The sequence below is a fragment of the Nestor notabilis genome, unplaced genomic scaffold (assembly GCF_000696875.1).
Source record: "Nestor notabilis isolate BGI_N333 unplaced genomic scaffold, ASM69687v1 scaffold929, whole genome shotgun sequence".
In the NCBI taxonomy this organism is placed as follows: Eukaryota; Metazoa; Chordata; class Aves; order Psittaciformes; family Psittacidae; genus Nestor; species Nestor notabilis.
In genome coordinates this window covers 44,473-60,693 of record NW_009942125.1, presented here as the reverse complement: position 1 = coordinate 60,693, position 16,221 = coordinate 44,473, and the positions used below count along the sequence as shown (strand labels likewise).

The window sequence follows — 16,221 nt, the reverse complement described above, 5'->3', positions numbered from 1 at the left end:
GTTGCCGGCTGGGCTTGAACCACGACAACTCTTTACTCACCTCTGGCAGCAGCTCCGCCCAAGGGTAGGTGGCAGAGCTTCAGCTGCTGCCAGCTGACTCACCCGACAGCAGCTCCGTAAGGCTGCCAGCCTGCCTGTCTCCTCTTCCTCTCTAGAGTAATGCAGCCTGTATTACTGCATCACAGGGATTAGCCTGGCATTGAATATGGATGGCTTCAAGTTTTTATTTTTCAGAGAGCAGATAATTCTGAATTGAGTGAAATGGAGACTTTGCATTTTTCAGTGAGAGAGCTGTCGATATCGGCTGTTTGATTCAAAACAGTGGTTGAATGTTGGAATAAAGTTGACACTGGAATGCTTTTAGCTAGATGATTTTCCCTTCATTTTACGTACCGTCTAACTACACCAAAGGGATGGCAAGGCTGACATACTTATTTTACTGCATGCTATTTTCTGATGTTGATTTCTGTTAAGACATTTACCATGAGGTTGGCCCTCCTGGCTGCCTATGTTCTAAGAAACCTTATTGATGTAGTGCAAAAATCCAAAGTTGGGACTGTGCGGGAGGAAAATACATTTTAAACTCTTGCAACTCTCATTGTTTGTCTTAGCCTTTTGTGTGAAAACCATTTCTGCACTGCTCATTATCCTAAAGTACATGCACGATAATATTCCTTCCAGCCGTGCTGATTGGTATTCTACTTTCTCCTTCATGGCATTAATGATGAATCTTTGTTCTTGGGTCTGAGCACACATTAATGAGAGCCAGTGGGAACTAGCTGTGGATGGTAGCACACAACGTTTCCATTTGGTAAATTGATGCAGTTGTCCAAATACTTGGGAACTACTGTAATGGTTTATAGAACCCCATAACCTTAAACAATCTGATATCATGTCCTTGTACTAGTGCAACTTGGGCAACAACATAAACATGTGCAACAGTGTTCTCACAAAGACCGGGCAGTAAAAACTAGTGGACAAAATGTTTTGCTTCTTGTTCATACAACTAAGAATGGATTTTCCTCTATTTCAGACCTACCCGTCATGTGTCAACATCCATATCTGTGTTGTCTTGTGATGATAGAAGAGAAGGGTAGGGTGCAACACACTTCACGTTGACATAAGTAGCATTGACATGAACATAGTGTTCCCCAATAAAAGTGGAGAAGATTGTTGATATTTTTGAAACAAGTTCGGAAAATGCTGGACGCATCTCAGGTTTTGGATGCCAGCACTTCAGCATGACTTCATACCTGCCATTCAAATAAAAGAAGTGTTCAATTATGAAATCGTGCAAAAAGGAAAGAAGAAACCCCTTTTTCCCCCCACAGTCCCGCTTACTATAATGTCAGAATCAGCTTTATAAACTGTTTACTTACAGTGGGTCGGGGCAGTATTCAGGTTGTAGCAGCCTTCTTCCTTGTAGTAAGTAAACAGTTATATCAAAAGAATTTACATCAGGATAAGGTGGTGCCCCTCTTGTCATAAGTTCCCATAACAACACACCAAAGGACCACTAAGAAAACAAAGAAATAAATAGTAAGTTATAGGGTTGGAGGGCTTTACGTTCCAGTTTTAGAAGATGGGTTGACAGATTTAAACATTCAAATGCATGGATTTTCCCTTTGAAAAGTTATTTTACTGCATTCAGCTTTCTTTTAAGTGGGCCAATAAATGCTGCGGGGACTTGAGGAGCCACTTAAAGTAGAGCCAGAGAAACTCAGCTAAGTAAATGAAAGAAAATAAAAGCCTATAGGCCAGCTACTTAGCTGGTATAAATTGGCAGACCTCATTTGAGGTTAATGGAGCTTTGCCAATTTACATGAGCTGATGATCTGACTAACCCTGTGTAAATACGTACTGAAGAGAATATACGTGGTGAAAATTCTGTGCATCACAGGCTAATTTGGATCTGGATTGAAAGAAGAGCTGAAATACAAAGTGGTTCAGCCAACTAATGACTTCATCTTATAATTTTTTTCTTCATAAATGGCCAGGTAATACTTGAGATTGCTGTAGGCAGTCAGCAAGTATTTATAAAGTAAATAAAGTCTTTTTGAGAACTATTAAATTTTACGAATCTCAAAGTTAACCTGTTCTGTCAAGCTTTCCAAAGCCCCTCCTATAGCAGGTTTCAGCTCCAGCTTGGCTTCTTGGAACTTCCTTTAATTTCCCCTGGAGTGAAATTGATTCTTTTCTGAGCCGTAACAGATAATCAGGTCAACAACTTGTTGCTTTGAGATTGGCACAAATACCCTTTTGGGATGCCGAAAAAGTTTCTTATTCTTATGGAACTAAAGCTAGATTCAAATATACATTTTGGTTTGGAGTTAGTCAATTTATTAAATACTAGAGAGATGCCTCAGGCCATGTAAGAGAAATTAATAGGTGATACAAATACATTTGTACTTTACCACATCTGACTTTGTTGTGAACTTCTGAGTTTGTAAACTTTCTAAAGCCATCCATTTCACTGGCAGTTTAGCACCTGTTTTATTGTGCACGCTGTAGTATTCTTTATCATAGACATCTCTAGCAAGACCAAAATCAGCAACCTTGACAGTGAATTTTTCATCCAACCTAAAGAAATGACAAGAAGTATTATCTCCAACCGAGCAGGCAAGAGTTACAGTGATGGTGGATTATAATGACTTGCATTTTTGAGACAGTGACTTTGGATCTATTAACTAATGTAATAGTGAAAAAGTGCAGCGAAGTATATTTGACACCCATTTAACACAGTGAACGAACTCAGGAAATTGTGGATATTGCTTTGATAATACAATTTGAATTACAGTTCTTTTAAACCAATTACTTTGTATAAGAAGGTTTTTTTGCTAATAGCCTATACATCCTGATTAAGTCTACATCATTTCTTCCTCTGCTGTTTTTTACTTTGTATCCCTAGAAACCTTTCATCTTTATCTCCGAGACAAGACACCACCTATCCTATTTACTCTCAGTTTTGGTAAGGAAGGACCCATCGTTATCTCCATGACTGCCCGTATATGATAATGTAGTTCCACAACTAAGGATGTGCTTGGTGTCTGTACTGGACAAGAATGGTGCATAAGGAAAGTTCTGCTGGGGTTACAGCTCAACAATACCAGAAGATCTCCCTAGCTCTGCTCCTCCTAAGCTTGGTGTCTGTCCTGGTAAGTGGCATCATTATTAGTAAACAGACAGAGCATGGGTCTTGGCATGCTTAAGCCTAGCCTTCATTGTATTTGGAAACCTAGCCACAGCAAACACCTGTTTTGGGGCTTTTTTATAGAATCACACAATCTCAGGGTGAGGTTGGAAGGGACCTCTGAAGTTCACCACTACCTCTCCCACCCAAAGCAGGGGCAGCTACAGCAGGTTGCCCAGGACCATGACTAGATGGGTTTTGAGTATCTGCAAGGATGGAGACTCCACGACCTCTCTGGGCAACCTGTGCCAGGGTTCAGTCATGCTTATGATAGAAGTGTTTCTTTCTATGTCTAAATGCAATTTTCTCTCTTTCAATTTGTGCCCACTGCCTTTTGGCGTTCCCATGGCCACCGCTAATAAGAATCTGGTTTCATTTTCTTTACTCCACCGTATTAGGTATTTATACACATGGGTGAGATCACCCTGAGCCTTCTCCAGGCTAAACAACCCTGTCCCTCTCAGCCTCTACATGGCATTTCTTGAATTGATGAGGCTTCTGTCTGGACAACTCTCCAATCTGCTAATGTCCCTCTGAATGGCGCACAACCATCTCCTGATGCAACAACTAAACCAGTCCCAATGAAAGGAGAAGGAGGGAACTTTGACAGGTCAACAGGAGACAGTACATGCCATAGCAGCTTCCTGTACCTCTTCCAAGTTAGTGGAATAGAGTCAAGAGTCCACGGGGATTACATTTGCATCCTGGCTTCCTTTCTGATGGATATTGCCACTGTGGCAGAGGCTGTGCTTCTGAGTGCTTGCTTGCACAAGGCCACTAGGGAATGCGGGTCTTCAGCCCTACATCTTCTGCTCACATGGCAGCAGCTCTCCAGGCTCTGAAGTGCTGAGCCATTCAAAAAGCAGCCATTCAGTTGGCCATGTGAAACATCCTGACAGCTGTTCCCTCCTCACCCAAGGAAGAGACAGCAGGCCAGAGGGAATGTCCTGTTGCCACTATTTGGACTTTGATCAGATGAACTGGGACTTTTATCCAGCAACCCAATTCCTTTCTTCTTAGGAAACCTGAACATCATGTTGCTTGTGGCTTTTCTCCTCCCTTAAAAAAACAGCAGCTGTAAGAAAATATTCTTTTTCAGAGGCTGTTCAGCTGCACGAGTGTGCACCCTTTGAAAAAAGAGTAAGAAATCTGATGTCACAGGTAAATAACCTTTCTGCAGCAAGAGTTCCAGATTATGACAGGCTAAAAATAAACTAACGTTTAATCCTGTACCTCATTAATTCACAACATAGGTGATGAATTAGCATAATAGTATCAGCAACTCCTGTATCAGTTAGTCTGTGTGTGAACTGAACTGTCTGGCTACCCAGACACTAGTAAGATTCTTTGCACGCTCTGATTTTTTAATGTTAATTTATGTGTGCAGTTGAGCTGAAGGAGGCTCATACTTATGTAATGAAAGACTACTGTCAAGAGATCTCACTGGTGTTTTCTTTGTGTTCCTGGTTTTCTCACAAAGTTCCCCTGTTCCTCTCCCTCCTGCTAGGTGCGGCAGCAGAGACATGCTGCTTCTGAAGAGGCTGGGTGGAAGCACAGCAAGTTGAGACAACCGCAGTTTAACTTCCCATAGGAGACGCCTTTTAAACTCTCTCACCAATGATTTTGAGAGGCTACACTTTCACCTCAGCTTTTCTTATTTCCCACACTCAAAAAACGCTTATGTGTAAGAAGTGAGCCCTGAGCAAGCTGAGCAGCTCATCAGTATGCAAGACAAACATCAGTGTAATTATGGAAAAGTGAAAAAACCACATTATTTAGACTAAAAAAGCAGAATCCTGGAAACTTTCATTTCTCTCATCTCACTGTCTTACAAAGAAGAGTGTGATAATGTGGCTGGAATTAGATGTTTATACTTACATACAGTTTCTTGCTGCCAAGTCTCTATGGACGAACTTTTTGCTTGCAAGGTATTTCATCCCTTTTGCGACCTGAAGGCCAAATCCAATTAAATCTTTTACTGTTGGGTTCTGTAAAACACAAACATTTGTGATATAATGAATGCAGAAACCCAAGGAACAGACTGTTTTTTCGCTGTGAGTCTCGGGTTTTGACACACCTATCTTGCCACCAGAATGATCAAGACAGGTTGGCACTTGTAGTAAAACTGGTGTAAATTTAGGTCAAGTTTTCACCTTCAATGAGGAAACACATTTTAAGAAATCAAAGAAGCTGACAGGCTCCAGAAGCGTGGAGTTTGCAGCATAAGCAGCATGACCTGGGCTGGGAAGTGGAACAGTATGCTGAAACCTCAGCATCACAGCTGGTACACAAAACTTACATTTGTGAACTTGTAGTAATAGCATGTAACTGAGCAGAAGGTGCTAACTATGAATTTGGCACTCATCAGCCTGAAGTGACCAAGAAAGGAGAGAGTCCTATTTGGGGCAAAATAAGTGCAAGCTGTCATCAGTATGATGCCATGGAAAAGGTAAATGAGACCTTAGCAGTTGCCAGAGGAGGATTTTTCAAAAAGATTGGTAACCCTTTCTGCTGGTCTACAAGAGGAGACCTTACTGAAAATGTTAAGTATCAAAAGAAGTATAAACATACACCTGTAATTCTTTCATCCAGCAGCACGAATTGTTTCGTAACAGTAAGGTCCCACAGATTTTTGTGTTGTTGGCATTGCTCCATATAATTTTCTTCTCTCTAACAATCTGGTTCAACTGTGGTCATTATTTTACATATTTCAGAAAGGACCACAGCACTATTGACAGAAAAGGGCCCTGGTGCTTGTAGAAGAAGGAAGCTCAAAAGGGAAGAGGTCCCTCCCTCAGGAAGTTTAACTACCCCAATAATTTGTCAAGGTGCATTTTCTTTTTAAATGGTGTACTGGCTATTGTAGACTGCCATAGCGACAGGGGCAAAATCCTGCAGTTCAGAAATCACTTCCTATTGTCCTAGCACCGTGAAATGGATAAAATACTACAGCATGAAGTGGGCTTACACTACCTGAGGCAAGACCTGTGGTCTCATACTTTAGAAAAAGCACTGAGGCATATCTGAGAAATCTGCAGTCTTTCAATAGAAGCAGGGAAAATCTCCAACAATAAAGTAATCGTACTTTGTGCAAGAATTGCTGGTTTTCTTTAAGATAAAAACTAAAAATATTGATAATAGCAGGACTGTGATACTAGCTGGACATGGAGATCCCTCACCTAGGAGCTGGAAGAGCAGATGGTGATTGACTGGCACAGCTGTGCTGAAGTCAACAGAGATACGCCAGTTTAAACCAGCAGATGGTTGGGCCCCTTGACTTAGATCTCATAAACACATTTGTTTATAAAGAGGCTTATGGATGGGAAATGAAAAAGAGTTATTGCTGATAATTTCTGGGAAACATTCTAGAGAGGAATTTGAGGGGGAAGGGAAGGAGTGGCAGCATCATGGTTGGGCTCCGTGCCAACCTAAGCAAGTGCCAAAGGTTAAGGTGTAGTAACAGCAGCAAGTTATGGACGTAATGTAATTGTCAGAGCTTATAACATGTGGTGCTGGAGCAGGGCATGGCTAGGCTTGCATTACCATTCGGTAGACCTCACCATGTACTTACATGAGTCTCATTCCTAATGAAGTTTCGAAGATCTCCATGCTTCATGTATGGAAGAACAACTAAGGGGGATCCTTCATTGGGCAAACAGATGCCCAGAAGAGACAGGACATTGGGATGAGTGAAATCTTTCATGATTATACCTTCTTTCAGAAACTGAGCTACTTCTTCCAGGTCTGTTATCCCTGAGAAATCCAGTAATAAAATGAGTTAATTAAAAGAAACCCAAATGAACTACATTTCATTTCTGTACAGCATGTCATTGCACAACAAAGTGATAATGAGAAGCTACAAACATGCTCCCCACCTCCCACATTACAATGAGGTTATACGCATTGGTGATCAAATATAGTTTGTTAGTGATTTTAATTCCGTTTCTCCTTTTCTTATGATGAATTATTTAGAATTGAATAACAACACTTGAGTAAAGCCTTTAATAAATGTTGTTATAGTATTTTCCTGGTTTTCCATCAGCTTTGCCCACTCTTTAGCAATTTAACTTCCAAACCCAAATCTTCACTAGTCAGAAGAATAAAAAATGATACTGCCTTTCCCTCATTCTCCTGTGTCCTTTTCTTTGTAGAGGAAATACATGGGCATTTCATTTGATGTACAAGTATATGCCAATGCCTTGTGGTAAACTGAGGACACTGAAATTGCTTCAGAGATAAATCTGATCCAGCTGCAACTAAGAATCTTTATTTGCGAAAGTACAGTTCATTGTAATAATTAGTTCACCCTGGTTACTTTTGGAATTATGATAATATCTCACTATTAAACATGTAACTCACTATTCAGTGACTTCACAGCACAATGAATTTTCCTGCCATCGTTACCCAGCAATGTCCCATGGTACACACACCCAAAATGTCCTGTGTAAAAAAATGATCAAGATTTAATAAGTAAAATTAGCTTTCTCGTATTTTCCACTGGGTAGCAATTATGCCTTAAGAAAGTGATCACACTCTGTTTCTGTCCAATTCCCAACACTTGTATACTTCATAACTAATACATAAACCTATCATTACATAAACCCATCATTACATAAAACGAAAACTCTATTTGCAGCATAATTGGTATTTCTTAACCTAGATAGAGAGTATAAATAATGACAAGGCTGGTGCCACAACTGCTTCATGTTCTTGTAGTGACTATGCATACAAAAACCATGCCAGCCCATTCCCACCATACTCTCCTGTGAGATATATGTCAAAGGAGGGCACTGGAAGGCAGAAAGAAATAGTTAGGAGCTGACCTGACCACTGGATTGGTGGTTCCCAGTGGTTGCTAAGTGGTCCACTGGATTGTACAGACTTGATGCTTCGTCAGTGGAAAGTTGCACAAGGAGGGTCTTTGTGGGCTTACAGTGTCTCAGGTCTTGCTATTCCATGGAAAATGTTGAATGCTCGAAGTGGTGTGTTGGCCATGAACAGGTTGAGAGTTGCTCTCCTGATCACAGACTGACCACATCACTAGGCAGAAGTCTATGGTCTCTGCTGTGGCCTAGTTCTGACTCTGGAATGTCACTAAAAATGACGAGCTAAAAAAATTTGATGAGCTAAAAAAATTTGCCTTATTTCTCACAGTCTAAGCAGTGACATAAACTGCCAGGGACACAGAAATTCTTCCTGACCCTGTGCTTTCCTGCTAAGCAAATGGGGTAGTCTAAAGACACCTACTATGGGGACACCTGCTACGAGAAATCAGGTTGACCTGTCTGGGAAACAGAGAACTTCGAGATCCAGGCACGTGCGTTAATTTATCCAAATCAAATAATGGTGGCTTTCCTTCAGAGATGTACTATTTACAGGATACTTTAAAAATATTAATATTGGCAGTTAGAAAGCAAAATAGGTTTTAGTCAAGTGTGAGTTCTGCAGAGAACAAGATTATCTGATTAATTCTACTAGTTTCCAGTCATAAGTGCTGGTCAGAGCCCAGTTGGCTTTGCTTTTGGCTTGGGATAAAATTAATACAAAGTTTATTTTATAAAAGCAACTAAAATCCCATCAGACCACAGATTGTTTGGAGCCTGGGCACAAATCCTACAGCTTGGGTTGGGTGTGTCTAAAATATGTTTGGGTTTGGCCCATTTCTAGTTATGGAGGAGAAAATTAAAAATGGTTAATAATATTGGTGTCATTCCTGATATTTTTCAACACTTAAAAAATGGGAAATTACTTGGACTTTTCTGAAACAAGAAAGAAAATAAAAAGGCCCACCCTTGCTTTGGGGATGATGAAGTGTAATACATGGAAGGGAAAAACACAGATCGCTTGTTTAATTTGTGGCTATTTTCCTGCATAAGAGGCATTAAGAATATAATTTATAGCCAATTTTTTATCAGTATTCTGATACTTAACAAGAGACCTCTCATGCATGATCTGTAGAAGTACTGAAAATCCAGTTTCTACTTGGCTTACTAACAGGTACTTGATAGCACAGAGTTTAACAAATGCTCCTAAGAGAAATACTGGCTTGGGCTATGAGAGAAGGAGGGAACCTGCTTACAGAGAGGGATAGGAATGATGGGAGAAATTGAGAAAAATAAGGGACTAGCTACTTCAGGGACAAAACTAAGGGGAAGTGAATCAGGAGCTATGCATTACTGCAGCTAGGATGAGAGAGAAATGGTGGGGAATGGAAAGACTTTAATGGGAGGAAACACCAAATTCCTCAGAGCTGGGGGCAACTTGCGGAGAGAAAAGTAGTGTATGGCCCATGCACTACATGGCCCATGGGGACATTTACTGGCTGTACTAGTGCCTGCAGTTTTCTGTGTTGTGTCCTGCAGCAATATCAGGCTCCAAGTTTAAGCCACTGGTGCCCCTGCCTCAGCATCCCTTGCCACTTAGGTGCGTGCTTTAGGCTTGTGCAATATTCTGCAGCACCCTAACACCTGCAACTGCAGCCTCAGGGATCAGAAGCCCTGGCTGAGCTTTTCTGTAGCCTTGAAAGGGATGACAGTGAGGCAGCAGAGGGGGAACAAGCAAGTCTCTGAGTTTAAAGGAGCCCCATCAGTTGGCAGCCTCCTCCCTCCCTCTGGCGTCTTCTCCAACTGATGAAATACGCAACCCTTCATCTGACTTCACAGAACAGCCCCTTGGTTCCCCCCTGATTCGGTGCATAGGATGCAGTGCTGTAAAAGGTAAAAAGATTGAAAAACCTCAGTGTAAACACCTTATTAAAAATGGTTTGTAATGAACGGGTGTGCAAAAAGAACAGCAGTTTGCCAGGTCAGTCTCGCAGTACCCACCTCTTCCTATTACTTCGCTGAAGTGCACGATCAGGCTGTCAGCACCAATAACCACATGCTGCACTTCTTTGACCAGGTCAGGATTTAAGGCACTGATGTCAATGTGGACATTAGTTTGGAGAAGTGGACTGGCTAAATCTGAGTCTCCGCTAGACAGGATTGGGGAGAGGTCAGAGTGAGGATACTGGGTGGGTCTGCACGATCCATTCTGAGACATGCTTGGAAACTGATCTGCAAGATGAACAGGAACTGTTATAATCCTTTCAGACTTCTCCTTGGAAAATGAAGAAGTTTACTGCATTGGTAAGCAAATTTCCAGTTTATCAGTTTGGAAGTGGCTTGGCTTTGCAGAAATTTTGGTCACAAAGGGAAAATGAAAATATGCATTGCTAACCTGCCAAACTCTAGGAAAACCGTGTCACTAGAAACTTATGCTTGTCTCAGCTCTACTTTTATGAAAGCAAATGGCAAAACTTCCACTTTTCTGAGGGGATGGAATGAAGCCTTGTCACTTCTTGCCAAGTGTAGATTATAGCATTTCTAGTAATTGGGAGTAACATGGAAAAATGACAGCAATATGGCAGGAGGAAGTCGTGAAGAATTAAAAACATGAAACTTTTTACTATTGTCATGTTCTAATTTGGTAGGGAACTTTACATGTCATGAAGGTTTCCAAACTGCTGGTGACTAGCTATATTTATCCAATGGTAAATATTCAACCAGGGAAATGCCTAGAGGTGATTCATATCCTGTAACTGCTGAAGATAATACAGTTGGTGCTACTCATGAAAATAACATGAGCCAGCTGATTCAAAATAGCAGAAATTAAAATGTATCAGTCAAGCAAGGAGTATTTATTGAGAAAATCATTTTTATCAACAGCATGTTGCTCAGGTATTTTAAATTGCTTTTGTTTAAAAGATTTACTCCTAGTATTTTGTGTAATAGAATCAAAAAAACCTAAGTTTAATTTACACCAATTTCATTCCAGAAGGATTCCAGTGGAGTCAATGAGCAGAATTTAGCCCAGGGTAAAAAAGACAAAAGGAGAATACATTTAACAACAGAAATTATCAGATATTTTATCACAAAAAGATGTTGTACAGACATGCTTCATATATTTATGTATAAAACTTAGGAAATTTTCATATAGTGGCTGTTATCAGTCTAGGTGCTGAGAAAAACTCAGTGCTCCTTTATCTAGAAGCAAAAATACACTCTCTTACATTTACAAAGCCACATATATATCACCAAGGGCAACTACCTATTTAATAATGACAGTAAAATACCCTAGCCATAGTTGTGAAATATTTTTTACAGCTGCTACATATAAATTTGCATGTTTTCTAATGTTCCTGTCATTTTATTCTTTGACAGTAATTAACGTAAACATCCCTATAGAAACATTAAGTGAATCCATCTCCTTCTTGGGTGTGCTCTCTGCTATGTCAGTGCACAGTGGCCCCAGGACTGCTGCAGATTTACCTTCCACCAAGTACCTTTGCATGGTTTTGTTTCATGTACCATTTTCCCTTCTAACCAGTGGCACAGGTTTCCTTTTCTTTTGGGAATCTTTAAATCAAGAAACTCCCTGTGTAAGCTGGCAGCAGCAATTAAAGAATCACAAAGGAAGCCGGGAATGGGCCTGACTCTCAGACAGCTCCACAACTGGTGATTGCAAAGGTGGAAGGAGGATTTGGAGTGATTTCTAGTGAATTGTATACAGCAGCACCTGAAATAGCACAAGACTTTGTCTATACCAATACTAACGAATATATGTGATACCTCAAATATCACAATATGGTCACTCCTATTAGTTAAAGACTCTAACAGTAATCACAGAACATGGTCTCCACATGCCTAAAGGACATGTTCAGCCTAAAGTGGTATGATCAGTGCAGCAGAGTACTTTTCTGGAGAACACTTACTCTAAAATGGTGTTACACAGCACAAAAATGTATTCAGCACAGTGTTATTCTTTCCTCATGCCCACAGGCCTGAAAATGAACAGTGTGTTTTCTGAGACTGGCATCTCAGCACACATGGACTTGCACTCAATTTGCTGCAGTTTTCACATCCCTTTAGCTTTATTTTTAAAATCGACACTTCTGTGCCATACAATGTACCATTTTATAGGAGGGGCATGAACAGAAGACTACCAGTTTACAAAGCTCCATGTCCCCTTGCTGACAGAACTGCTTTCTAACGACTGTATGAAGCCACTGAGACACACTAAACCTTCAGGCACTCTGTTATCCTTAGAATCGTTTTTTTTTCAGAGTGGATTTGTGCATGGTGTGATGGACGTCATGATAACACAAAATCATTAAATCCACTAGCTCCTAATAAATTTTGGAGCATACTTACACAGAATTTTTACTAATAGTATTTTATTTATTCCTCCAACCTGAGTAAGAGAAAAATCCTTTGCACCTTAATCCTGGGAAGCACCTGGGAAGCTCAGTTCAAATAGCAAGCCTGTGAACATACGGAAGTCCTGAACAGTGCAGACACAGACAAACCAGATGACAAACTGAAATTCAGGTACTGATCAAAATATCTATCATCTGAAGATGTATGAAAAGCAAGATGTACAAAACACTATCCATACAGATTCGTAATAGAAGTGTACCTTCTAGAAAAGTTGATCTGTAGTCTACAGATTCGCTTGAAACCATTTCTGTGGTTGGACTTACACTCCTTGCGCTCACCAGCCTGTCCAAGTGAGGAGTGTGCACTCTGCCATCATAGCGCACTAGCTCGCTTCCCAGATCTGAAGGGAGAGGAGAAAGAAGTATTAGAAAACCCTTATATTTACTGTATGTCAACAATCATTTAGGTATTTATTAAAGTTTAGATGTTCTGCTCCGCTGGGAAGAGGGTTGGGTGCCTGCTGAGGCAGATATGTGCAGGACCTGAACTTGAGCTATTTGTACAGCACAAAATTTGTTGTAACTTGTGTTAAACCCCCCCTCTTGGCCACACTGGGAGATCCAAGAGAGCTCTGAAGCCTCTGGTGCCTGCTTCATGATCTGACTGTGATACTGTTATAAACCCTGGTTATATACCAGCTCCCCCACTCCTCCCTTGCCTACTGCAGCAGTTCCCTCTGGAAGGAAACCCTGACATGGGGGCCAGAGAGGAGGCACATTTTGACCAAGTTCTTGATTTTGGTGAACTGGGGACCAGGATGCCGCAGCGCTTTGTGTCTTGCACAATTTAGGCACAGCCTGGAGGACTGCAATGCAACTAGATGAAGCTGAAGTACTTGTGATTCCACACATGTCATTTACTCATCCCCTCTTCCAAGGCTGACTGGTGAAAAGAAGTTGCTAAGTTTTCTTAATAGCTCAGTTCCTCCCAGATCCTTCTCCTTCAGGCATACTGTGTGGCCCTTCACCCAGTTCGGGCAAGAGCCAAAGGCCAAAATGCAACTAAACATTGGACTTGATTGTGAAACCTCTGCTGACAGGTTACAACAGGGCACTGCATGGCAGTTGAGCAAAGCATGAATTGATGTCAGATTTTAAAATCTAAAATATAATAATGGAATTATTTAATGCAACTGACTATGATGGACCTTTAATTTGTTTCTTCTTCCTTCTCCAGATGTAAAACACCAAAAAGATAAATATTAAAACTGCTGTTGAAACAATTCCAGCAATTAGTCCTGTGAAATTCTGATCTTGCCGGATCAGCACTTTTCCAATAACTGTTGACAAAACTTCTTGCTTCCACTGAAAAAAAACCAAAGAAAAAATAGTATAATAGTATGAAAAAATAGTATAACAGTATGATAAGTAAGAACTAGATTATTAGTACTAAAGCATGAGATTATATATCCCATATGTTTAAAATCTTGATTTTGTGATGCTGTGCTATGATAAGACACTGGGAGTGGAGAAATGGTTACACTGGTGTATGCAAAAGAAGATTTACATTTTGATGATTCATTACTTGTCTTCAAGAGCTCTGGTAGTGACACAGCTATGTATCTGCTACACCACACACACGTCATGCACACACGCATGCACTCTGGGTAACAGTGTCCCCCTGTTACTTGTTAATTCTAAATGCTAAATTCATACTTATACTCAAGTGGTGCATGGAAATGTATGGGCCTACGGATATATGAGCTGAGATGCATGTTTAAACAAACAGCCTAAATGTCATTAGTATGTGTCCTTCTGGCATAAGTACGCTGTAACATCAAATTCTCTGTTGACAGCATGCCTGCATTTTAGTTCCCAAGGTCACGTGAACCTGTCCCTTGCCAGCTTCTCGCTTGTCGACAGTTTAGAGAAACAAACCAAAACAAACGAGAAAAAACCACCCAAAAAACCAACAACCAAACAAACACTAAGGAGCTAACAGGGAAAAAACTCTTTTAGGTCACATGGCGCTAGCTCAGTCAGTTGGAATGCATTTGGCCATCTTTTCTCTTCCTCCTGTGGAATTCATTCCTCTGGGTACTGTAATGATGGATTTGCCCGTCAAAAGAGCAGATTTTCTTCTTCGCTGGGCAGACTGCAATTTCTGAGGCTCCTTGCCAGTAAACAAGCAGAAACCTTATTTAACCCCTTTATGTTGTGTTCTTTTCTACATACAGAATACACGTCACACATATCTTTTTTTAGAGAGAAATGTCACATCATAAAACTGATTTAACATAGCACCAGTCCTGGTAGTATATGTAAAAATATGAACAGGTACAGAATGCAACATGTGCACAAATATTTTATGAAACTAGGAATCTACAGGTCTGGGAAACAGATACACTATTAACTGTATTAATAAAGCAAATCAGCTACTACTGTTTACTTAGATTGTAGTAGCACATAGGAATACTATTTATGGTCATCAACAGGAAGGAATACCACCCTATTGAGATGAATGCCACAGACACAGCACAAATAGATGGTCCCTGCTTACACAGACTTTAATCCTAATCATGCTTACATGACTGGCAAAGTCTCCACTGTTTTCAGTGAACCAGAGTCCATGATCAGCAAATTTCATAGGTTAAAGGTAATCCTGCTGTGTTTTATGGTTAAAGGTAATTCTGCTGTGATTTTCTTTTCATTTTATATTTAAAAAATACTGAAAGATTTGCGTCTTATTCTATGAATCAGAAGGTTGAAACTGCCATTTATATTTGCAGTAGCACTCTGACTCTCATGGGACTACCTTTAGAACAATAGTGGAATTCAAACATTTGTCCTAAGTGTCTGAATGTTACAAAAACAATTGAAATGAAATTGAAAAAGAAGACAAAAAATTCTTTAAGAAAGGATCTGCTCCTCTTGACTGCAGCAGAATTTTTTGCTGAAAAAAGGGTTTGTAAACTCCACAGTAAACCTCCTCCATCACAGCTTCCTATTCTTCCCTGTATGTTTCTTCTTGTATTTGGATTAATAACTACCATTCTATTTCTGTGCTTAGTTTAGGTCCTACTTTGCACCTAAGGCTCAGAACATCTCTATACATACAGGTAATAACAACAATGATGATAATATTTCTTTGAGAATAGTCAATATTATTTGACTTTCCATCCCTAACACCCCAAACAGGGACAGAGATATTTCTGTACACAGGCTTACGCTTGAATTTAAAGTTTCTAGGTTCAATAATGACATTGGAACAATAATAAAAACGGCATTAATATCTCATGCATGGTGTAGCTGCCTCACCTCTATATTTAGCTCACTGTTGGATTTCAGGAGATCGCTGGGAACTGTACACAGAATTGATTCTGATTGCAGGAGGAGGTTTTCACAGCTTTTATTTCCAACTTTTAGCACCTCTCCTTTAACAGCTTCTGAATCAATATAATTTCCCTTGGAAAAAAAAAAATCAATTTCATATTACATAACCATCTCATAAAAGTTAAGGAGAAGTCCTTTTATTACCTTGGAAAATGTTTCTAATGGAAAACCAATTGTGGATAAAAGACTAATGCAAATTTACATTGTCCTGTCAATATGCATGTATCAGTTTTTTCACGTAAATAGAAGTTTGACAGACAGGCCAGAGAGGGATGATAAAGTTTGTGGATAAAATCTGCTGTCACTAATATTCATACAGCCCATACTGGCTCCTAAAGATGTAAATGGCTGAGGGATAAATCCTCTTGGTCTCACAAAAAGTTGGCATTATATTACACACAAACTAAAGGCATCTCAAGCATTCTGCTTTGCAAGTGGTTAT

The 16,221-nt window shown here is 40.1% G+C and overlaps 1 protein-coding gene across 1 annotated transcript in view; it reads right to left on the bottom strand.

The window, feature by feature from the left end:
• Positions 1–1,007: 1,007 nt before the first annotated feature.
• MET (MET proto-oncogene, receptor tyrosine kinase) overlaps positions 1,008–16,221 on the bottom strand; it is a gene marked incomplete at its 5' end in the record, with an annotated part of 54,621 nt that continues 39,407 nt past the window's right edge. The window contains 10 exons of the mRNA XM_010021230.1: positions 1,008–1,253; positions 1,380–1,516; positions 2,415–2,580; positions 5,069–5,178; positions 6,762–6,943; positions 7,550–7,630; positions 10,015–10,245; positions 12,647–12,787; positions 13,595–13,751; positions 15,705–15,851. Of these exons, the coding sequence (XP_010019532.1) occupies positions 1,043–1,253; positions 1,380–1,516; positions 2,415–2,580; positions 5,069–5,178; positions 6,762–6,943; positions 7,550–7,630; positions 10,015–10,245; positions 12,647–12,787; positions 13,595–13,751; positions 15,705–15,851 (1,563 nt within the window). The remainder of the gene's footprint in view (positions 1,254–1,379; positions 1,517–2,414; positions 2,581–5,068; positions 5,179–6,761; positions 6,944–7,549; positions 7,631–10,014; positions 10,246–12,646; positions 12,788–13,594; positions 13,752–15,704; positions 15,852–16,221) is intronic.